Here is a 20,536-nt window from a genome sequence, read left to right as displayed (position 1 = left end):
CATTATGTATTTCCAACGAAAGAATTCCGTTCTTCAAGTAGTAATTTCCCGTAAGCCCTAACTTGTTCAGTTTTAATGCTATCCAGTGATGTATAAAAGCCGCTTAGATCAATGCCATTCTGTATTCTTTCGTACTCGCATGCTTGCAAACACATCTCCAGCCTGTCTAGATCTTTAACAAAGATAGCCTCAGGTGAGGATTGTTGCTCATACTCCTTTTATAGTATTAGACGACATACAACGCTAAGAATTGTCTCACCTCCCATATCTCCATGATGTATTTTCCTTGCTTACTACTATGCAAATATTTGGTAACCAGATCATTCATAGCATTCTATAGGATTTATTAAATACTTGTTTTAGCTCGTTATAATAACAAACCCTTTCAAGTTCAGCCTTCACTGATTTAGGTATGTTATCAGAGGGGGCTATATCACCGACACTGGTATATGAATTGAGAAATAAACGAATGGAGATAATTGGACTAACATGCATTCAGCTATATCATGTATAAAAGCCATTTGGGAAGCTCTAAGGGGTTGATTATAAGTGTGTGCTTATCTGGCAGGTTCTTAAGCTTACTTGACATGATCAATATTATCATCTGCGCACACTAAACTCATTACTGACATTCTCCACATATGATCGCTAATACTCTCTGCACTACTGACACCACTTCTCAGCCAACCAGTTCTCTTCTGGGTTTTGGCGTATTCAGTCAGGTGCATAAAGCGTAATTTATTTATTTTCTCGTCATTAGTAGGCTGTAAATGACCTGGCAGACCCTCTATAGTCCTTGTAGTCGACATGGATGGCTATAAAGAAGGCTGATTTATATAGAAATGCATTTAATATATTTATTACAACTAATTTACATCGCAGTCCTTCTCCTTTTCAACACTTTCAGTGCTTTGTTTCCTGATAAGAAGACAGCCAGACCATTGACGATTGCGAACGGTATGAATTGGAAGAGCGTAAGGCTAACCCAGTATTTTATCAATAATCCTTCAAAAGCTAATAACGTGCAAATGAAAGCTGAGTTCGTAGTATTTGGCTTTAAGTCGAACTTTAAGAGTGATAGCTGGATTATTGTTAGTTAGTAGTAGTCGAATATAAGCTACATACTAATATAGCAAAAAGTAACCAAGGAATACCATTGATTATGATAGTAGCTACACCACTAACGACAGCTGGAGTGTGCTCTACCTCAGCTTTGAAAGTGTGAGCGATTTCCGGGAGTGGAACAAAGCTATCATCTGATTTAATACCTGATGCGACTAATTCTTTGCTGAACGTGAGTCTACCAACATCGAATACAGCGGTGTCTTGGTCTTTTGCTACAAATAACTTGATATCAAGACCATCAGCCGATTTTAAAGGAAATTGAGCTGTTCTCTAAAATTGAAGTTAATACATTGATAATAGTAGGGATGATGTATCACTCACTAACGAGAATCTACCCCGACCATCAGATTGCCTAATTCCGACGACGTCTTCCCAGTAATTACCGCTAGATTTATCAATAAAGCTAATAGATGCTCTGTCAGGTGTTATAGATATTCCCTCGGAGGTGGTATAGAAGGTATATTGCACGTTTGCGTCGTTCTCCAATTCTAGGTTCGTACCAAACTTGGATTGATCTATATTTAAACCTAAATCATCTACACCATGTATACGACTGCCTGATAGTTCTAACTTAGCGAAAGTGCTTGCGAGTAATCCAGCAAAAAGTAATTTGAACATGGATGTTGACGTAGAAGTGTGATTCCATGTAGAAATAATGAGATAAGTTGTTATTAAGAAGTAAAGTAGATTAAATTATTAGGTGGAAACATTGAAAACATTAGAAACATTAGAAACAAGGATAAGGTACTCTAACATCTCATCAACAACGATGAAGTCAATGATAATCTATAAATTTAGATCCCCTTAAGATGTATATATATATGTATATATATATATGTATTGATTGCATCAGTACTCAATTAATTACTTCCTCAGTCGCTACAACATTGTGACGAAGCAATACTATATATAACGAGGTTGACACATGATTTATACAGATCATCAACAATTATTATGACACAAATCACTGGCTATTCTACCCACGATATACGCTTTCCAACGTCTTTATCTGGGTGAGTATGTCTATCATATCACATTATATTCATTGCTGATTTCTCAGTGATGGTACAGACGCAATGAACACAGATTGCGACTATTCTGCAGCTTACATTATTATACATACCACTAGTGAATCCCTCAAAGGCTATGGTATGACATTCACGATAGGAAAGGGCAATGACATCGTTGTTCAGGCTATCAAACAACTCGCTGACAAGCTTGTAAATAAGCCTATAGAAAGTCTATTCAATGATATGGGTGCAATGTGGGCACTTTTAGTTTCCGATAGTCAATTAAGATGGCTTGGTCCTGAAAAGGGTGTTATTGGTATTGCTACTGGGGCTGTATCGAACGCAGTTTGGGATTTATACGCTAGATCACGCAAAAAACCTCTTTGGAAGCTTATTGTTGATATGTCTCCTGAAGAAATTGTCAGATCCAGTTCACTGAGATACATTAGTGACGCTCTTACACCTGAAGAGGCGGTAGAAATACTAAGAGAAAGACAATCGACGAAACAAGATAGGGAAGAAAATGCTGTTAAACATGGTTTAAAAGCCTATTCAACTAGCGTTGGCTGGATGGGCTACACGACCGAAAAAGTTCAGCGTCTGACAAAGGAAGCTCTCCAGCAAGGCTTTGACCATTTCAAGCTCAAAGTTGGCGTTTCAGTAGACGATGATCTCGCTAGAGCTAAGACTATAAGAGATATAATTGATGATCCACAATATCAACGTTCAGATAAACAAGTAAATCTGAAAGCATTAGAGAATAAAAATGCAGGACCTACAGGCAACGTTCTTATGATTGATGCAAACCAAGTTTGGGATGTCAAAGAGGCAGTTTCATATGTTAAAAAGCTTCAACCTTGCAAACCTTGGTTTATTGAAGAACCCACAATGCCAGACGATGTACTTGGACACGCTCGTATTCGCAACGAATTAAAGGATACTGGTATAGGTGTTGCAACTGGTGAACACTGTGCAAATAGAGTACTTTTCAAGCAACTTCTACAGGCTGAGGCTATCGATGTCTTACAAATTGATGCTTGTCGTCTTGCAGGTCTTAATGAGTGCTTGGCAGTTATGCTTTTAGCTGCTAAATTTAACGTACCTGGTAGGCTTCAACATTTGTTATTTTTAATATAAGAACTTAATACTAACATTTCACAGTTTGTCCACATGCTGGAGGTGTCGGTTTATGTGAATATGTCGTACATTTATCTCTCATTGATTATATTTACATGGCGCCATCTTTCGACAGGAATGTGGTAGAATGGGTCGATCATCTTCATGAACACTTTAGATATCCAGTCAGCGTGAACTCAAATGGCAGATATAATGCACCAACAGGTCCAAATGTTGGCTACAGGTGAGCACCTTCATCCGATTTTTTAAAATTACTCAAACAGTTAATAGTATTGAAATGTATCAAGATAGTATTGAAAGATACAGTTATCCAAATGGATCCTACTGGAAAGATGAGCATCCAAGACTTGTAAACAAAGCGCAAGAAGGAAGAAGAGTGATTGGTTAGGTCTGTCAACGTCTTCTCTAACATTTTGATTTTGTAAATTTACTGATGACATAGAGTTATGTAGTTATGAACGCATGCGAAATGACATGACTCAAAAGTTCATATCTTGAGACATATCAACGCATAATACTATATGTCTTTGAAAGCTTAAAAAGAGGGCTATGATATTTGTATTAGAAGTACGTATTTATTGAAAAAGAAAGACTTGAATCGGATGCTTAATAAGTAGAGCATAAAGATGGAGATAGAACGATGTTATAATTTCCTGACTTTCAGTAAGTCAAATATGGCACTTTTGACATATGCAATCAATAATATTAGTTATATCTCTATGTTTTGCTTTGCTAAGCAAGTGATTTTTAGTCCTTATCTGAGCATAGAAACATTTTTACATTACAGGTTAGTATCCTTTGTTGAATATATATATTTGTAAGATTATTATTTCTAACTTTCGTCATGCTGACCTATTACTTGACCGAAAAGCTTCAAATTCGTAGTCCGCGTACCTTCAAGGCTCACGAAATGCGCTAGTCAAATTTCGCTATTAGAAATGAAGCGTTTCACATGCTTCAATAGGTAGAAGTTTATATGCTTCAAAACCACTGGAAAAGTAAAAATTTCACACTAGAAATTAAAACCTCGTTTGTATGTAACTGAGCTCTACTGCAAATAATGGGCGTATTAGAAAGCTACAGTATTAAGAGCTATGAACAAGGGTTAACCTGGATTTCTAGCCAGAACAATGAAGATATATATATCGTTATGTCTCCAGTAGTTTCAAAATTTCATCTGATTGTCAACAACACAACAAGGCATCAAAATTTGATAAGGCTGTACAATTTGGTGGGAGTACTAACCCCTCCTTTCAGATTGTCTTGCATTAATTTTACTTTTAATTTGTATTAGCTTGACTTCTCTTAATGACGACCAAGCTTAACATTTACACCTTGTGACATGAATTGTTTACTAAAACTCTTCCCACTCAGTAATTATATTTTTGAGTTATCTTTCAGATTATAAAGTTATATTTCATTGATATCATCTCTTTTTTAATCATTTTTTCGTTCACTGAGCGCTCCTCTGTTATGTTTAACATTGGTATATTTGTTTATTCTTATATTGATCATATGAAAGGATTTTTAGAGTGATGTATCCTTTGTTTCTATATGTTGATCTATTGTATAACTTTATTGAAGTAAGACTGGGGAATGAATCAAAGTTTTGTGAGAGAATCTCCTCATTATAACCAAAATATATATATCTATTCAATAAATGCTATTAATACATTACTCTCAAGACGCATTTACATTGATTAGGAACACAACGTCATCAGGTAAGTTGATGTATGCGCTTAGGTTGTAATCTCAGACTTTTATAGATTATATACTTCCATCAGTATTTTATAATTCACCATTTAAAGTCTGGAAGGTTAGGCGATCTAAAAGGTATTTCTCATGCTTTCACATGACCGAAGGGTAAAAAAGGAAGACAAGAGATTTTAGTATATTTTTTTTTTTGAATTGTATTCATTCTAACGAAGAAAAAGGAAAATATTATAATTGTTTTGGTTTATTTTTGATTGTATGGGTACTTTAGAGGCCTAATTCGTCAGCGTATGGTAATTCACGTCCACCGACGGTAACCAAAGTGACCTTGTTCTTGAGAAGATCAGCAGCAGCCTGTAAATAAAGTTAGTTAGGAGATTATTATTTTAACTATCTACCCACTTGTTGGATGGATGAAGTAGAAACAGCATCGAATTCACCAAGAACTTGATCAAGTGACTTAAGGTTGTTGTTTATGAGACCATTACCGTTGATTTGCTTCCAGCCATCAGCTGAATCGGCGTAAAGTGTGTAGTTAAACTTAGACTTAGCGATAGCGGCTTGTAATTGAGTTGATTCAACGCCATTTTGAGCGATTTTCTTGAATGCTTCAACAGCCTTTTGTGAAGCTTTCTTAACGTTTGATTCAGATGAAGATTGAACAGCGAAACCGAAGAGGGAAGCATCAGAGTATTCAAAGTTAACGGCCTTAACGTCAGCTTCTTCAATAGCAGCCAATGGGGATAATCCCTTGTTCCATTTGATGTTTGATCCGCTACCCAAAAGTTCAGCCAAAACGGTGTGAGCTGGTGATGAGGAAGTAGAACCCCATGAAATGAAGGCGGAAGGTAAAGCATGACCTTCGTGTGGAAGGTTCAAGCGTTGTTCACCGCCAAAGTATTGAGACTTTTGAGTTTGAGCTTGACCGGTTGAAGACAAACCGGAGAAGTACTTTGAAAGTGAAGAAGAGATATCTGAAGGACCGGTTGATAAAAAGGCTACATTATCAGCTGAGTAAACCTTGCTAGCATAAGCCTTAACGTCTTCAAGTTTGACAGGGTGTTCAGAAGCTGAGAAGAGGGAGTTACCCAAACCTCTTCTGAAAGCGATAGTATGAGCAGTATCAATAGCTTGAATGAGAGCGTTTTGTTGAGCAGCGTTGAACTCTGCTTGAAGAGCAGGTTTTACGGCTTCGTCATACTCATGTTGAGTAAACTTGGTTGATTTGACAACATCAGCGAGAATCTGAACGAAAAGTTCTTGGTGTTGAGGCAAGAAGTCAGCTGAAAGGATCAAGTTGTCTCTTGTGAGTGTAGAGTATAAAACACCACCTGCAGCTTCAGCTTCTCTAACTTGACGTAAACTGGAGCGCTCTGCGGTGTTCTAAAGGGAGTATGAGAAGGTTGAGCGTAAGGTAGCAAAGAAATACTAACTCTAAAGGCAAAGTTCTTTAATACGTTTGCTACACCCTGGTTGTCCTCAAACCTAGTACCAGCGTTGAAAACAACGTTTAAGGAGCCAGCCAAAGAAGGTTTGAAAGCGGATTTTAAATTGTTATTGAGTGCTAATGATCTGTTCATTTTATTAATTCGCTCTTATTGGACGACGATCTAAGAGAAGTTGGTTATAGAAATGGACGAAGAAAAATTTAAGGAAAGGATATTAGATAAAGTGCCAGACGTATCTGAAGCTGTTAGTAGTTGGTACAAAATTTATACGCCGCTGATTATCAAACTAGAGGGTGACGGACGTCAGCGGTGGTTGCGGTCAGAGCTTCCAAGTTCTGATAGTTAGCGATATATTCAAAGGCTTAATCACAATAAAGAGACACAGACTGAGTGAGTAAAATTTAATTTTTTATTTTATTAAACATCCAGTCAACGATTATTTAAAGGAAGAGATAAAGGATTTACACGCGTTCAGTCAGAAGACGTTGACGAGAGACGAATACGAGAATGCTAAATGATCAGTCAAAGTTCATTAAAGAGCACGACCTAGTCGTCTTATGGTTAACGAAAGAGCAGCAACAACTTTTAAAGATAGAATCTGATAAAATATTTCAAAATAAATTTGGTAGATTTAATACGAATGATATCATAAATAAGCGTTTTGGTGATAAGCTCGTTTCTACAAATAACAAAGGTTTCATTCATTTGTTGAAACCTACGCCAGAACTATGGACAAACGCACTACCACATAGAACTCAGATTCTGTATAACACAGACATCAGTTTCATCCTTCTCAACCTCAACATTAAACCTTCTTCCGTCGTAATTGAATCCGGCACTGGTTCAGGTAGTTTCAGTCACGCAATTGCTAGAACTATCGGCAGAAGAGGAAAGTTACATTCTTTTGAATATCATAAATCGAGATCTGAAAAGGTCTCCACAGAGTTTGAAGAACATGGTCTATCAGATATCATCACTGTTTATAATAGAGACGCCTGCAAACTTGGCTTCACTGATCAGTTGAACGATTCAGTTGATGCTGTTTTCCTGGATCTACCAATGCCCTGGTTAGCCATCCCCCATGGAAAGAAATCACTTCGTAAAGACAAAGTTGGAAGAATCTGCTGCTTTAGTCCATGTATTGAACAAGTCTTAAAGACAGTCAAATCACTTAATGATGAACACTTCGCTAATATAACTACCTATGAAGTTCTAACTAGAAATTATGACACCTCTTATAATCAAGTACCAACTGTCAATGATATTACGACCAAGCTGAAGCACATCCTTGAAAAGAAAGAGTTTAGAAGGCAGCAGCAGATATCATCTGCACAAGCGAAGCACAATAAGCAATTGAAGATAAATGAGAAGACTGAACCAAGTGAAAATGATGTAAAAAGTGAGGAAACTGAGACACCACAACAAGCACCCAAACGTAAATTTGAACAACTGGCACCTCAAGATGCATCTACACTATTGAGTCGGCCGTTCATGGACACAAGAGGTCATACCTCCTACTTGACTTGTGAGTATACATCAGCTATTGAGTCTTTACAAACTAATGACGATCAAAAGTTGCATCACTTTTGCCTTATGACGTTGACAATGAGTCCGAAGAGGAAGCTGTCGATAGATCGCTAATTGATATATAAATTTTTTCATTTGGTATAATAGAACTGCTTATGTTTGATATCTGTCATCTGTGAGAAGACTAACGAAGGCTGTCGACTTTACTTACGAATAGCCCTCACTCTCATCGAGTGCTAATGGTTGACTGCTGAGTATGACTTCAATAGTTGCTGGTGGTGAAATCATCTGACTGTATAACGCGTTAGAGTTGTCCAAACGAACAAGATACGCCAACCTCTTCCCTTCTAATATTTCTGTAACAGACAGCGTCTTTCTGACTTGGGGATGTTCAACTAATCTCGTGTATTGATGTACAGGTTTGAAGTTCCTCTTTGCGACCTCGACAACGCTGATTAATTTCGCCGACAATGCGTTAGATTGCTCTAAACTAACTCCCTGTTTTAAACTTGTAACTTTTATAGCTTCCTTTTTCTGGAAAGCAGGTTAATAGTGAGTTAAATATATCTAGCGAAGGGTTTTACCTCTAAGTTTGAAATAATAAGGTCAATGTATCCATTCATTTTACCCGCTTTTGTAATTACACAAATATCCATCTTGGCCGTCTGTTTTCTCTTCTTCTGAAGCAACGTCGATAGAAAAAAATGTTCGGTATAATCAGATCAGCCGTACAAGCTAGAGCTTTATCTAGGGTACAATCATTTAAGCCTACCCTTTTGCAAGGTGTGTATACTCTCAAAAGAAAAAACCAAAGTGCTAAAAACCCACCAAGTACGCAATTACAGCGCAGGACACGAGGAAGAATCTTTTGAAGATTTCACAAAGCGTTACGTTTCATTCTTCGATCAAGTTGAAGACCTTTTCGAACTCCAAAGAGGATTGAACAACTGCTTCGCTTACGATTTAGTACCCGCACCTGAGATCTGTGAATCTGCTATCAGAGCATCCAGACGTGTGAACGATTTCAGCACCGCTGTCAGAATCTTTGTACGTCCCTTTTTTCTTCTGCTTATTTTCCCAATCAGTTGATTGGCTAACGTACGCTTATAGGAAGGCATAAAAGAAAAAGTTGAAAACCAAGGCCAATATGAGCAATACCTTGACGCTCTCAAACCACTCAGAGAAGAGCTTGGTTAGTTTTAGTACTTCGTTGAGATATCACTAATTATACAACCCAGGCATTCCAACTAAAGAAGAATTAAATGCGTAGAACAAATTATAATACAAATATATTTTCATTATTAAAATCTAAAACGTAATCTAACTATCTGTGCTTATCTCGCCTTCTATTAAAAAGTGTAACTAACTAAAAAAATACTCTACTTTGTCCATTTAAAAAAACTTGATTTCTTCCTATTGTCAACATAGTTATCATCCTTTGAATGTCCTTGTCCTTGGTCTCCTTTCACTATCGAGTTCCTCACACTCGCTCTTGACTTAGACCTACTTTCGTAGAAGCTATTGACAGGTATTTGGTGATTGTGTGGTGATGAGTTTTCTGGAACTACATCGTTACTTATATTATATTTACTCAGCGTTGCTCTGACATCCTTAAATGTCTCTTGCGTGTTTGGTGAGCTTGCTCTCCTTTCTACCTCAAATTGCCTCGCATAATAATCGCTAGCACCTCTACTAAGTGTCATAAACTTCTGGTGATTAGGTGTTAAGTTATTATTAGTTTGTGTATTATTGCTATTACTGTTATTATTGTTACCAGCTGCACTTAATCCAGTAATCGTAAATCCTCTACGACGATGTGATGATGAATTTCTCGATTGAGCATCCATACCAGATGTAGCTGTACCCGAACTAGACAAACTAGCTTTTCTCATAGTTCTACCATCTTGTTGATCACTCAACCACTCTGACTTATTTGCTTTTGACGCTTCATAGGCTGAATTAGCCTTCCTTTTATGCTTCTGTCGAGTTTCCCATAAAATTCTGGCTTCATCTTGTATTTCTAAACTCGCATCAAAAAGTTCCAAAGTCGTATGATCTAATGATTTCCTCTTGATATGATGATCCCTATTCTGTAAATCATTCATTTGAAGTTTATTGTATAGATTAGTGAGATCATTTGTAAATGATGCTAATCCTCTTGAATAATCTATACCATTGAATGAATTTGGTAACGATTCCCTATAAATATCATGCTTATAATTACTAAACCTTTCATCCGAAGTTCTTTCAACAGATTTTGCTAATTCATTTATAGATATCTCTTCACTTGTTTCATATGATGCAGCTGAATCTTCGTTTCCAACATATGCGACATAATCAATAAATGCGAACCTCCTATTACGATCTTGTAAGAATGGTGAAACTACACCCATAAAATGCTCTTTATCACCCAATTCCTCTTTATTATTAGCTAAAGCTTGAATTATTTTAGCAATTAAAGTTAATGTTCTTGAAACTGGGGGTGTTGGCGCTATATTAGTCAGACCGAATAAATTTGGGTTAATTATAGCAGGTACGAATAATCTTAAAAAAATAAATGAATTTACTAACTGAGCTTTTCCCCATCTTGCATGACATTGTTTCCTTATATTATGAAATATTCTCCTTAATTCAATTGGACATCCCACCCTTGATTCTATGATACTATTTAAAACCAAATCAGCCCAATAAAGTAATTCGTCTTTATCAGCTGGTCCTCTTTTTCTATCAGTGTCTAATTCACATTCAACTTTCTTCTCTATCATTTCACGGATAGGCTCTCCCAGACTATCTTCCAACCAACCAGTTAAACGACTCATAAAGTTCATATAACGATCCATTAATTTGGTTAATATTGTGTTAGGTCGAAATATTGTATTCTCATCAGCTCTTGATGACCATATTTCCTTATAAGCAAGATCATTTATGACTGACACTAATAGTTCTGAATCCACTGAATAAATGCTGATCAATGTATCAGCAAGATGTTCCTAAATATGGCGTTAGTTATCAATTTGTAAATTTAGCTTTTTTTCCTTACTAGTGATGGGTATATTGACGATAGATCATGAATAACTTTCACTCTATTTTGACCTCGTATGATCTGAAATATTTAGTGACTAAAAAAAAGCGAAGATTACTCACATCAAACAGTTCACTGTAACGACTTTGCGGTAATATAACATCCTCATCAACCCTCAAACTCAATCTCAATTCACCTCTAATAGAAGTTTCAAGAGTTGTATCATTAACACCAATAACGTTAAACCATTTTTCTACTTCTGATAAACGTGGGTATGCTTTAAGTGGAATAAAAACTGTTCCAAAGAGAGTTGATTGACCTTTTGATAAAGTATGAGAAGAAAGTGACCTAAATATCTTTATTGTGACTGAATTTAAATTTGGTAAATCAAGTAAAAGACAATCCTCTTTCCAAAAAGGATGTTGACCGACTTTTATTGATGTCTTGAAAGCTAAACCAGTTGGATCCCAAATTTCGCAATACCATTCGTAAGTATCGCAAGATTCAGTGAAATGAGTTGAGGATCTCCTTTGCAAGGAAGGTGATAATCCAGATGAGCTTGTTGAGGATAATGAATTGATTGAATTAACATTATGAGAGTTGAGTGTCCCGTTAGAAGTATCGTCCGGGTTGCCAGATTGATTCAAAGATAATAAATCTTTCTGCGGAGGTCGCAATTCCATTACATTTATAGATAGTTGCCTTGAGATTCTAAAATAACCAGTATGAGGGTTTTTACTAGTGTGATAAACATCGGCTTTAGTGCATGATCGAAGGAGGGTGAGATATGCGACCATATGTCGTCGAGAAGGGAACGCTATAAAGATTGGTTCATCTGTGTTTGCGTTACTGAATTGATTGACTGAAGGGCTTAATCGCTGTGACGATTTAGGTGACGTTGGTCTGAGATTATTAAGTAAACCGAGTGTGGAATAGCTACTACTAGAGTGGCCACTGCTATTTTGACCTATGAGCAGTGTTGGTGAGAGTGAATGGGTGTGTATAACTATCATATTAGGGACGGAGTAGACTGAGTTATCCACAGGACGAATATCGGTCATTCTGAGATTAGTGAGAGGTACTGAGTTTATTAATGCATTCTCCTATAGCCCTGTTAGTTTACTTGATAAAATAAAGATGACCGACCTCTGTGTATAAGAATAAAACGCCGGTTGAACTCAATTTTATCGATATATTCTTCCAGCCCAATCCAGTTGAACCTATTTTAGCAGAAGATCTCCGTAGTTTCGACATCTGTAGAGTAAATTGAGACGAATAGGCTCGTATATCTATACTCACCATCGGTATAAACGGACGAGTAATCCTCTGATTTACTTTCAGCTTTAGATTCGATATTTCATACTCTGGTATAAACTGTTTATACGAAAACTCATCAAGTGCATGAGCCATCTCCTCAACGTTGCACTTTAACGTTCATCTGATGGTTAGTAGTTTATTTTATAGAAAATTTACATTAACGTTATATTAGTCTTTATACGTAGATAAAGTTAGTTCATATTTCTACTTCAATAGCATTCTAATAGACTTCATATAGTACAGACCAAAATCGCTAGACGAGCTAGATTATCATCACGATATAACCAATAGAATTAGATCTCTAGCTCGCTCAGGTGATTTCCCTCATTTACTCTTCTATGGTCCTTCTGGTGCAGGTAGAAAAACGCGTATTATGTGCACATTACGAGAATTATTTGGACAAGGCGTTGAAAAGGTAAACACATCTTCTTGAAGTATATTCCAAGTTAATAGCTAGAACAGCTCAAAATAGATCAACGCGTCTTTCTCACGCCTTCAAACAGAAAGCTTGATGTTAACATCGTGCAGAGTAACTATCACATCGAAATTACACCTTCGGATGTTGGCCAATATGATAGAATTATTATCCAGGATATTCTCAAAGAGATCGCGCAGACTCAGCAAATTGATGCGAATGCAAAGCACAAATTTAAGGGTTCGTCTGCGTCATTCTAGTTGTATTTCGCTCACATATCCCCAGTCGTTATCATAAATGAGGCTGATCAGCTTTCAAGAGATGCCCAAGCTGCATTAAGGAGAACTATGGAGAAGTATATGGCTAACCTCCGTATAATACTCTGCGCACAGACAACAAGCAAAATAATTTCACCTATACGTTCACGTTGCTTGCTTATGAGAATTCCAGCACCACAGCCTGAACAAGTAGGTGGTTTCATATTATCCAGACCCTTACTGAGATGTTTCAGATGACAATCGTCCTCAATCATGTCGCAAAGAAAGAACGTTTTCAAATACCTGATGATGTCGCACAGCAAATCGGCAAAGAAGCCACTGGCAACCTTCGCAAAGCTCTTCTCGTTCTCGAAGCAATGAGGATGCAATCTCCAAACTTTGATATGGACATTCAGATAGCCAAGCCAGATTGGCAATCTTATACCATTTCCGTTGCTAAAGATATTACCAGTGATCCTTCACCAGAAGGTCTGCTCAAAGTCAGAGGAAAAGTTTACGAATTGATCACACATTGCATACCACCAACACTCATCCTCAAAGTAAGATTTTTCGGCCGTTTTAATTCTCCTGCTTATTTCCGTTATAGACATTACTTGAAGTCATATTGAACATGGTTGATGATTCGATTCGAGCTGATTTGATCTATTGGGCTGCCTTTTACGTCGGTTGGACTATTCAGAAATGATACCACTAACAGGAGATAATAGGAACACCGCATGCGACAAGGCTCTAAGCAAATTTTCCACCTTGAGGCCTTCATCGCTAAAACTATGAGGTAATTACAGATCGAAAGTCTTTTCATCATCTAACGTGACATTGTAGCATTCACAAAGGCTTTATTTGTGGTTGTAAGTGTTCAATTTGACTACATACTTAACTGACACACCTATAGTTGAAGATTTTTGATGCATAATGATATTTATTTCTATACTCTGGAGTTGTGTGCGCGAATATCGAGTTAAAGATTTTTAAAAAGGGTTTCATGTCGGCTTTAAGCCATTATCAACATGCTACCCACATATTTAACTCGAAGATAAAAAAGGAACTTAATTTCTCTGGCTTGTTGCTTGCTAATTTCATAGCAATCAAGCTTGATAAGTGTCCGACAAACCCAAATTATAATAAAGATATATATATGACAATTACTTTATAAATCTGTACATAAATTTGCGATGGACTGTATGTTATTAGTATTAAAATGATGTGATGAGGATAGACTCACAGTCCGTTCTAACTAAATCGTTGACAAATTCCTTCTTTGGTTTTTCTGATGTATTCAATGCTTGGTTTTTGAAGATAAGATCGTCATCCCATCTACGTTTGACAGCGAAACCTGATTCCTGGGTCGAAGAAGAAGGTGATGCACCTAGTGCATTCTGCAGATTGAGAAGGGGGTTACCACTAGCTATTTCTTCTTCTCGTGACGCTGCTTTTGCGTTATTCGATTCTTCATCCTGTAAGACACTGTTAATATATAGCATCAAGACTACCTGAGGTATTACAATACCTTTCTTGCTTTCTCTTCTGCCCTCTCACGTTTTATTTTCTCTAATTCCCGCAACAACTCAGCTTCATCATCTTCTGAATCTTCATCACTTCATTTCTGTAAGGATAAACGCGTCTTTAATAGTTCAGACGTACCTTTCATCATCATCAGCTTCCTCGTCATTGTCGCGACTCTGCTGATTAGTTGCTTCTACTTCAGCTGATGGTACAGAATCGCCTGGTTGTTCATCCTTATCAACGTCCTCAAGTAGTTTCGCCTTCTTCTGATCGCCGTTGTCTACAGTTTGACCAATCTCTTCTAAAGAAATGCCTTCAGCTTTACGTTTCTTTTCGTTTGCTTCTTCCTCCGCTTTAGTCAGTTCTAAACGGAGATCTCTACGTTTATTCTGGTCTGCGTTACCGCCTTGACCTGGTTTACTAGAGATTTGTTAGAGAATGCTAGAAATACTAGAAAGATACTAGAAACTAACCGGAATTTAAGCTTATTATGAGATGGTGCATCTCTAGCTGAGTATTGCTGCGACTGTGCTTTGCTATCAGCTCTACCAACAGCTGGATCCCAAGTTGGTCTGTATATTAGTTAGATTATTAGTAGATTTTATATTTTATTATCACCTGTGAGCCGTTGACATCGATGATCAAAGTAAAGGAAGTTATCTTTCAAAGTGGCGATCAAGATCTAAGTATAAAATGGTATTTATATTATAATAGTTTATAGTATATTACTCACATAATCTATAGGGTGCAGACGGTGGCTCATTCGTTTATAGATCTGAACTAGTAAAGACTAAAAAGAAACCAGAAGTTAAGAGTGATGATATTTCACGTATAGCTGCATGGTTTTATTGTGCATTATCAAAGAAATTGTTAAAAAAACCAATCGTTTCTTGTGAACTCGGTAAATTATACAATAAAGAGGCTATCGTAGAATACTTACTTAATAAATCAACTTACGGCGATGGTCAGAAGATTTGTGGACATATTAGATCACTTAAGGATATAAAAGAACTCAATTTAACCGCCAATCCTTCTTTCAAAGACGATGTTGATAACGAATCAATGTTAAATAACTCACCTTTTATCTGTCCGATAACGATGAAAGAGATGAATGGAAAGCAAAGGTTTGTATACATACCAAAAACCGGAGTCGTTGCTTCAGAAAGTGGTCTCAAATCAATGAACAACGGTTCGAAAGTAGGAAGTTGTCCTGAAACTGGCCAAGAATATAACTTTGATGAGCTCATAACACTCAATCCATCCAGTGAAGAAGAAACAGTCATGAAGGAACAACTCTACGCCAAAAGGTTGAAACAATCTGATAATAAAAAGACTAAGAAACGTAAAGCAGCAGCTGATGCCACTGTGCAAGTCACAAAAGCTAAGAAATATGATGACGAACCTGTCTCTGATGTTGTCAAGGGTGCACGTCAAGCAGTTTCGGATGCATTGAATAGTTCATCAAAGGACGTCGTTCACAGTGATGCTGTAAAGTCAATATGTAAGTAGTACTAAAGTTAACGAGTATAATCAATCTAACAACACACTCAGTTGGTCCTAAGGATATTCCAAAATCTGGTAGACGGACAGATGCGGAATGGATGACTCAAGGTACTTGGAACAGGTGTAAGTTCGTAACATTTTCCACCCACCCACTAACAAATGTGATAGATGCCACTTAATTTATTAATGCAATTTGTACTACTATTATACAACACTTCCTGAAACTTTCTTAAATAAATATGTGACCCTTCCTTCGTTGTTTTCATCCCCAATGAAATCATTCATACTGAAATCAGTCCATTGATGCTCAATCTTCTGTAATTTAGGTTTTGGTTCATCGTCTTCCTCTTCTTCCTCTTCTTCATCACTTGCAGGACAGAAATCTTCAGCAGATTCATATGAATGTGATGCATATGCAGCGTTCTTGGTATCATTTGCATCATTATTTGATATCGCTTCCTTTGTTTCATTGTATATTGTCAATTTTTTCAACACATCGTCAGCAAGGGACTCAAGTTGAGTTTCTTGAAGGCAATCAATATGGTTCCACCCTTCCAATGCAGCAAGCTTAGCTTGTCTATCTCTCTTAGATGCACCAAAAAGTTTAGTTTGATGTTGACTAGCGCTTATAAAGCCTTGTGGTTCGTTTTCATCGTTGTTCTCAACTTCTGTAATGGCTGATGGGCTTTCGACATTACAACTGCAATCAAGTAAATCATGAGTACCACAAATAGTATCATCGTCAACTTTAAATAGCGCTCTTAGTTCTTCAATTGTGAAAGAATCCGTTTCATTCTTCTTCTCAACTGTATTACCCATTAATGAATTCGATAATCCAATTTTTGTTAACTGTCTTTGAAATATCTTTTCATCTATCGTGCCAGTTGTCAAGAATCTATATATAAATACTGGTCTGGTTTGACCATCTCTATGTATTCTCGCCATGGCTTGTAAATCATTTGATGGATTCCAATCACTTTCGAATAGAATAAGTCGTGAAGCTCCAATAAGGTTTAAACCAACACCACCAGACTTTGTGGATAGTAAGAAAATGAATTTACCAGCTTGAGGTGAACGGTTGAAACTATCAACTATCTCTTGTCGCTTAGCCTGCTGAGTTGACCCATCAAGTCTACAAAATTTGTATTTGTTTACGCGACAATGCGTCTAGATAGCAATTAGAAAGTCTATTTTGGACGATATGCACTCACTTCTATCAAGTTTAGAGTCGTAGTGAAGTTTGACACTACAATGACCTTCTCTTCAGTTTGGTTCTTGAGAGTTTTCAACAGTCTACCCAAGGCCTTTAGCTTGCCACTCAGATTGAAATCATTCGGATTGACATTTACAGGAAAAAGTTCTTTGCAACTGTCGAACTTAAATTCTTTGTGGGTATCCGTCGAATTCTATAAAGATTGAGTTATGAACATGACGGGAAAAACAAACTTACATTCTGCATAATGTTATACAGTATACCTGGAGAGTTGCAAAGGTTTCTCAAGATACCTATAAGCGCTAAATGTTGACCACTCAATTTATCCAGTACCTTCTGTACGATTGATGTCTGCACTAATTGTTGATATAATCGTAATTGGAGCTTCGTAGGTGCAATAAACACAACAAACTACGATGTGTTAGATAATTATTGCCCTACCATCATACTCACTTCTGTCTTTGGTGGTAAGACGTTCACGAGAATGTCAGCTGTTCGTCTTAAAACAAACTGGTCATTGAGTGCTGAAAGTCCTTCTGAACGTTGTCTTCCTATCTCCAAGTCACCCTTACTACAATTAGGTGCTCTACTCCTCATAATAGGAGTCTCATATTTTTTCTTGAACGACGCATAGGTATCCAGTAGACCAGGGTTGCAAAATTCAGTCTATTTAATAATAAATATGTGTTTGTCTCTTTCGAATTGACCTACCATACAGTAATATTCACCAAGATCATTCTGAATAGGTGTACCCGACAAAATAATACGACGCCGGGTAGGAAATGCTTCAAACACTTGTGATGTCTTGTTAGATGATTTCAAGCGATGACCTATTGAGTAGATTAGATATGTATTAAAGGGTTATCGATAGCTATTCACCTTCATCACAAACTATTAGTCCTATTTGAGGTTGGCAAAACTTCAGAACCTCTGCAGCTGTTCTTAACTTCTCATAGCCAATGATGAGAACTTGATGAATACGTGATTGTTGAAACTTCTTAATCTCTGTGACATCTTTATCACCAACGAAGATGCCAATCTTTGACTGTCCAATCCATTTGCTAAACTCTTTCTTCCAATTGTTTACTAGCGATACCGGACATACTATCATTGCCTTTCCGATAACAGGACCTGAGTTTGTGACTGGATTTTGTTTCAGTAAGGTCCAAATTAAAGCGATAACTTGGAGAGTTTTACCGAGACCCATTTCGTCTGCCAAAATACAGCCGTTTCCTTTGTGGCCACGCATACCCATGACAGCTTCGTACATGAATTTAACACCTTCTCTCTGATGAGGACGAAGTTTTGATGAAATATGTGGATCAAGGACGACATCAACCAGTGGGAATTGCTTTGGATTGAGTTTATTGGCAACATAGGTTGAAATTGGTGGCATAACGAGTGCGTCTGGTGCATTTGGATCGAATTTTGATATGGGAGTAGGAATTACGCGTGGATTTGTGACTGCTAGACTACTAGACGTGGTCACAGAGTGTTGATTGAGATTATCATGTTCCAGATGGCTCGATGCTGGTTTGCTCGTGGATTCCAAAGTGCGATTGATTGTCGGTGGTTTGTATGGTTTCGCACTAGCAGCGACAGACGTGTAAAATGAAGCAGTAGGGACACCCTTTGTTTGTAATGGGGCGTTTTCTTTGGTGTCTGAATCGAGTAATTGATCTAGTTCAACGTCCTTACCGCCGATAACAAACTGAGCACCTGATTCGTATTGGTTATTCTTCTTATCAAATGATCTACCAATAACACTGCTATTCGTATCCTTCAGTATGAGCTGATTTCCTCTGATAGTCAATGTGCCATCACCATCCCAGGTCTTATGCTTCTTAAACTGAGGATTCCTCCATTGTACAGACCAGCACTGTGAAGATGTACTGGCTTCCACATTTTTATTAGAAATCTGATTTATAGCCGGCGATTTAAAGCTGCTATCTCTTGATCTCTTCATTTGTAAATGGAAGACAAATATAAAGAACTTATTTACAGAGATAAATCACAAGTGCCAGAGCATCTTCTCAAGTATTATCATCAGAGGAATAGATTGTTCAGTCAATACGACCAGGGAATCCTTTTAGATGAAGAATCCTGGTATTCAGTCACGCCTGAGTTGATAGCGATGCAGACAGCAGAGAGATGCAGATGCAACGTTATAGTAGACGCATTCTGTGGTGTGGGTGGCAATGCTATTGCCTTCGCCTTCACCTGTGAGAAAGTGATAGCAATCGACATAGATCCTATCAAAATTGAATTGGCAAAGCACAATGCAAAGATATACTGCGTAGATGATAGGATTAAGTTTATAAACATGAACTATATAGATTGGTATAACAGCTATAAACGTGATTACGATATCGACATTATCTTCTACTCACCACCCTGGGGCGGTATAGATTATCTGGATACTTTCAAGCTAAACAATCTCAAACCCGTAACAGGCACAGAACTTGTAAAATTAGCAAAATCAATAACGCCAAACGTCTGTATGTTCCTACCACGTAATACTACGATAGAAGACATAAGCGAATTAGACGAGAGAGTGGAAATAGAGGAGAATTGGATGTCTGGTAAATTTAAAGCCATAACTGTATACCTTGGAGATTTTTACAATTAATTTATAACTTTCCTTACTCGGTTTTGTATCTTAATAATGTCCATCACACGGCGCATCGCAAAAGAGTGTCTCCAGCTTAAACAGAACCCACCAGATAACATTAGGATATCATTCAATGATACTGACGTATTCGATATCGTTGGATACGTACAAGGTCCTGTTGGGACGCCTTACGAGGCCGGATTCTTCAAAATCAAGTTTAATTTCACGCCAGACTTCCCAACTACACCACCAAACTGTTCGTATTCAGTTCGTATTGCCCCTTAGTCTAATGATCCCTATAGGCAGGATGCTAACAAAGATATTCCACCCGAATATCAGTAAGACCGGCGAGATATGCGTATCCACTTTGAAGAAAGACTGGAGACCTGAGTACGGTATTGAGCATATATTAGTCACTATCAAATGCCTCCTTATCTACCCAGGTCCTGATTCCGCGCTCGATGAAGAAGCTGGAAAATTGCTTCAAGAGAATTATCAAGACTATTACAATCACGCTAAAATGATCACATCTATACACGCTAAGCATCGCCCAATCGAGTTTGATTCTTCGCCTTCTCAGACTGAGAATCAACCGCTCTCAAACGCTCCAATCGAGCCTGCGACAAAAACAGAGACCCAAACCCAAAAGCAGCCCCTCAAATCGAAGGAGGCTAATGCCAAAAAGAAAGGATTAAAACGACTCTAACTTATTTA

General features: G+C 37.5%; 14 protein-coding genes across 14 annotated transcripts; 8 read left to right on the top strand and 6 right to left on the bottom strand.

The window, feature by feature from the left end:
* Positions 1 to 2: 2 nt before the first annotated feature.
* Positions 3 to 809, bottom strand: WALSEDRAFT_15985 (hypothetical protein; the record flags this gene model as incomplete). Its single annotated transcript, XM_006956791.1, has 5 exons — positions 3 to 215; positions 260 to 334; positions 382 to 442; positions 490 to 531; positions 583 to 809. 5 exons carry the CDS (start codon positions 807 to 809, stop codon positions 3 to 5), a joined length of 618 nt encoding a protein of 205 aa, XP_006956853.1.
* Positions 810 to 2,061: 1,252 nt separating this feature from the next.
* On the top strand, positions 2,062 to 3,720 carry WALSEDRAFT_36235 (hypothetical protein). Its single transcript, XM_006957088.1, has 4 exons — positions 2,062 to 2,138; positions 2,186 to 3,240; positions 3,297 to 3,495; positions 3,543 to 3,720. Exons 1-4 carry the CDS (start codon positions 2,080 to 2,082, stop codon positions 3,658 to 3,660), a joined length of 1,431 nt encoding a protein of 476 aa, XP_006957150.1. The 5' UTR covers positions 2,062 to 2,079; the 3' UTR covers positions 3,661 to 3,720.
* A 1,454-nt stretch (positions 3,721 to 5,174) lies between these two features.
* Positions 5,175 to 8,587, bottom strand: WALSEDRAFT_31628 (LuxS/MPP-like metallohydrolase). The gene is made up of 8 exons (XM_006956946.1): positions 8,545 to 8,587; positions 8,298 to 8,494; positions 8,172 to 8,252; positions 6,863 to 8,126; positions 6,724 to 6,823; positions 6,419 to 6,677; positions 5,388 to 6,368; positions 5,175 to 5,339 (listed from the first exon to the last, which is right to left on the bottom strand). The coding sequence occupies exons 6-8, from the start codon at positions 6,563 to 6,565 to the stop codon at positions 5,253 to 5,255; spliced, it is 1,215 nt and encodes a 404-aa protein (XP_006957008.1). The 5' UTR covers positions 6,566 to 6,677; positions 6,724 to 6,823; positions 6,863 to 8,126; positions 8,172 to 8,252; positions 8,298 to 8,494; positions 8,545 to 8,587; the 3' UTR covers positions 5,175 to 5,252.
* Positions 5,235 to 8,092, top strand: WALSEDRAFT_56628 (tRNA methyltransferase complex GCD14 subunit). Its single transcript, XM_006956947.1, has 5 exons — positions 5,235 to 5,343; positions 5,393 to 6,374; positions 6,426 to 6,677; positions 6,724 to 6,823; positions 6,863 to 8,092. Exon 5 carries the CDS (start codon positions 6,941 to 6,943, stop codon positions 8,072 to 8,074), a length of 1,134 nt encoding a protein of 377 aa, XP_006957009.1. The 5' UTR covers positions 5,235 to 5,343; positions 5,393 to 6,374; positions 6,426 to 6,677; positions 6,724 to 6,823; positions 6,863 to 6,940; the 3' UTR covers positions 8,075 to 8,092.
* Positions 6,727 to 6,951, top strand: WALSEDRAFT_15789 (bola-like protein; the record flags this gene model as incomplete). Its single annotated transcript, XM_006956781.1, has 2 exons — positions 6,727 to 6,823; positions 6,863 to 6,951. Coding segments are annotated over 2 exons (186 nt in total), but the record flags the coding sequence as incomplete, so codon positions are not given.
* On the bottom strand, positions 8,114 to 8,616 carry WALSEDRAFT_62980 (hypothetical protein; the record flags this gene model as incomplete). The annotated part of the gene is made up of 4 exons (XM_006956945.1): positions 8,114 to 8,126; positions 8,172 to 8,252; positions 8,298 to 8,494; positions 8,545 to 8,616. The coding sequence occupies 4 exons, from the start codon at positions 8,614 to 8,616 to the stop codon at positions 8,114 to 8,116; spliced, it is 363 nt and encodes a 120-aa protein (XP_006957007.1).
* A 22-nt stretch (positions 8,617 to 8,638) lies between these two features.
* On the top strand, positions 8,639 to 10,915 carry WALSEDRAFT_59705 (COX5A-domain-containing protein). Its single transcript, XM_006956944.1, has 4 exons — positions 8,639 to 8,743; positions 8,793 to 9,007; positions 9,071 to 9,152; positions 9,199 to 10,915. The coding sequence occupies exons 1-4, from the start codon at positions 8,665 to 8,667 to the stop codon at positions 9,228 to 9,230; spliced, it is 408 nt and encodes a 135-aa protein (XP_006957006.1). The 5' UTR covers positions 8,639 to 8,664; the 3' UTR covers positions 9,231 to 10,915.
* WALSEDRAFT_59704 (Rho GTPase activation protein) lies at positions 9,295 to 12,411 on the bottom strand. Its single transcript, XM_006956943.1, has 5 exons — positions 12,282 to 12,411; positions 12,129 to 12,236; positions 11,105 to 12,085; positions 11,001 to 11,063; positions 9,295 to 10,950 (listed from the first exon to the last, which is right to left on the bottom strand). Exons 1-5 carry the CDS (start codon positions 12,390 to 12,392, stop codon positions 9,340 to 9,342), a joined length of 2,874 nt encoding a protein of 957 aa, XP_006957005.1. The 5' UTR covers positions 12,393 to 12,411; the 3' UTR covers positions 9,295 to 9,339.
* A 12-nt stretch (positions 12,412 to 12,423) lies between these two features.
* WALSEDRAFT_27657 (DNA clamp loader) lies at positions 12,424 to 13,898 on the top strand (the record flags this gene model as incomplete). Its single annotated transcript, XM_006956942.1, has 10 exons — positions 12,424 to 12,426; positions 12,472 to 12,489; positions 12,538 to 12,714; positions 12,753 to 12,954; positions 13,000 to 13,181; positions 13,226 to 13,531; positions 13,579 to 13,653; positions 13,700 to 13,767; positions 13,815 to 13,840; positions 13,885 to 13,898. The coding sequence occupies 10 exons, from the start codon at positions 12,424 to 12,426 to the stop codon at positions 13,896 to 13,898; spliced, it is 1,071 nt and encodes a 356-aa protein (XP_006957004.1).
* A 236-nt stretch (positions 13,899 to 14,134) lies between these two features.
* WALSEDRAFT_53767 (Cwf15/Cwc15 cell cycle control protein) lies at positions 14,135 to 15,996 on the bottom strand (the record flags this gene model as incomplete). Its single annotated transcript, XM_006956941.1, has 6 exons — positions 15,114 to 15,996; positions 14,969 to 15,067; positions 14,634 to 14,915; positions 14,500 to 14,587; positions 14,215 to 14,446; positions 14,135 to 14,169 (listed from the first exon to the last, which is right to left on the bottom strand). Exons 1-6 carry the CDS (start codon positions 15,128 to 15,130, stop codon positions 14,135 to 14,137), a joined length of 753 nt encoding a protein of 250 aa, XP_006957003.1. The 5' UTR covers positions 15,131 to 15,996.
* WALSEDRAFT_59703 (DUF602-domain-containing protein) lies at positions 15,036 to 16,250 on the top strand. Its single transcript, XM_006956940.1, has 4 exons — positions 15,036 to 15,191; positions 15,240 to 15,996; positions 16,047 to 16,121; positions 16,167 to 16,250. The coding sequence occupies exons 1-4, from the start codon at positions 15,189 to 15,191 to the stop codon at positions 16,175 to 16,177; spliced, it is 846 nt and encodes a 281-aa protein (XP_006957002.1). The 5' UTR covers positions 15,036 to 15,188; the 3' UTR covers positions 16,178 to 16,250.
* WALSEDRAFT_67840 (hypothetical protein) lies at positions 16,203 to 19,890 on the bottom strand (the record flags this gene model as incomplete). Its single annotated transcript, XM_006956938.1, has 6 exons — positions 18,091 to 19,890; positions 17,923 to 18,041; positions 17,665 to 17,877; positions 17,449 to 17,622; positions 17,210 to 17,404; positions 16,203 to 17,165 (listed from the first exon to the last, which is right to left on the bottom strand). Exons 1-6 carry the CDS (start codon positions 19,175 to 19,177, stop codon positions 16,203 to 16,205), a joined length of 2,751 nt encoding a protein of 916 aa, XP_006957000.1. The 5' UTR covers positions 19,178 to 19,890.
* Positions 18,727 to 19,890, top strand: WALSEDRAFT_43829 (S-adenosyl-L-methionine-dependent methyltransferase). The gene has a single exon (XM_006956939.1). It carries the CDS (start codon positions 19,184 to 19,186, stop codon positions 19,838 to 19,840), a length of 657 nt encoding a protein of 218 aa, XP_006957001.1. The 5' UTR covers positions 18,727 to 19,183; the 3' UTR covers positions 19,841 to 19,890.
* WALSEDRAFT_36211 (hypothetical protein) lies at positions 19,863 to 20,528 on the top strand (the record flags this gene model as incomplete). Its single annotated transcript, XM_006956937.1, has 2 exons — positions 19,863 to 20,082; positions 20,129 to 20,528. Exons 1-2 carry the CDS (start codon positions 19,877 to 19,879, stop codon positions 20,526 to 20,528), a joined length of 606 nt encoding a protein of 201 aa, XP_006956999.1. The 5' UTR covers positions 19,863 to 19,876.
* Positions 20,529 to 20,536: the final 8 nt, after the last annotated feature.

This window comes from Wallemia mellicola (assembly GCF_000263375.1).
Source record: "Wallemia mellicola CBS 633.66 unplaced genomic scaffold WALSEscaffold_4, whole genome shotgun sequence".
Lineage (NCBI taxonomy): Eukaryota > Fungi > Basidiomycota > Wallemiomycetes > Wallemiales > Wallemiaceae > Wallemia > Wallemia mellicola.
The sequence above is the reverse complement of the archived record's forward strand: the minus strand, read 5'-3'. Positions and strand labels throughout refer to the sequence as shown.

Coding starts and splice junctions, on each gene's coding strand:
- WALSEDRAFT_36235 (XM_006957088.1), top strand. CDS start 2,080: ATGACACAAATCACTGGCTATTCTACCCACGATATACGCTTTCCAACG. Junction 2,139..2,185: donor TTTCCAACGTCTTTATCTGG/GTGAGTATGTCT, acceptor CTGATTTCTCAG/TGATGGTACAGACGCAATGA. Junction 3,496..3,542: donor GGTCCAAATGTTGGCTACAG/GTGAGCACCTTC, acceptor AACAGTTAATAG/TATTGAAATGTATCAAGATA.
- WALSEDRAFT_31628 (XM_006956946.1), bottom strand. CDS start 6,565: ATGAACAGATCATTAGCACTCAATAACAATTTAAAATCCGCTTTCAAA. Junction 6,369..6,418: donor TAAAGAACTTTGCCTTTAGA/GTTAGTATTTCT, acceptor TACTCCCTTTAG/AACACCGCAGAGCGCTCCAG. Junction 5,340..5,387: donor CTACTTCATCCATCCAACAA/GTGGGTAGATAG, acceptor CTTTATTTACAG/GCTGCTGCTGATCTTCTCAA.
- WALSEDRAFT_56628 (XM_006956947.1), top strand. CDS start 6,941: ATGCTAAATGATCAGTCAAAGTTCATTAAAGAGCACGACCTAGTCGTC.
- WALSEDRAFT_59705 (XM_006956944.1), top strand. CDS start 8,665: ATGTTCGGTATAATCAGATCAGCCGTACAAGCTAGAGCTTTATCTAGG. Junction 8,744..8,792: donor TAAGCCTACCCTTTTGCAAG/GTGTGTATACTC, acceptor AAACCCACCAAG/TACGCAATTACAGCGCAGGA. Junction 9,008..9,070: donor GCACCGCTGTCAGAATCTTT/GTACGTCCCTTT, acceptor GTACGCTTATAG/GAAGGCATAAAAGAAAAAGT.
- WALSEDRAFT_59704 (XM_006956943.1), bottom strand. CDS start 12,392: ATGGCTCATGCACTTGATGAGTTTTCGTATAAACAGTTTATACCAGAG. Junction 11,064..11,104: donor GTTACAGTGAACTGTTTGAT/GTGAGTAATCTT, acceptor TAAATATTTCAG/ATCATACGAGGTCAAAATAG. Junction 10,951..11,000: donor CGTCAATATACCCATCACTA/GTAAGGAAAAAA, acceptor CGCCATATTTAG/GAACATCTTGCTGATACATT.
- WALSEDRAFT_59703 (XM_006956940.1), top strand. Junction 15,997..16,046: donor TGATGCTGTAAAGTCAATAT/GTAAGTAGTACT, acceptor CAACACACTCAG/TTGGTCCTAAGGATATTCCA.
- WALSEDRAFT_43829 (XM_006956939.1), top strand. CDS start 19,184: ATGGAAGACAAATATAAAGAACTTATTTACAGAGATAAATCACAAGTG.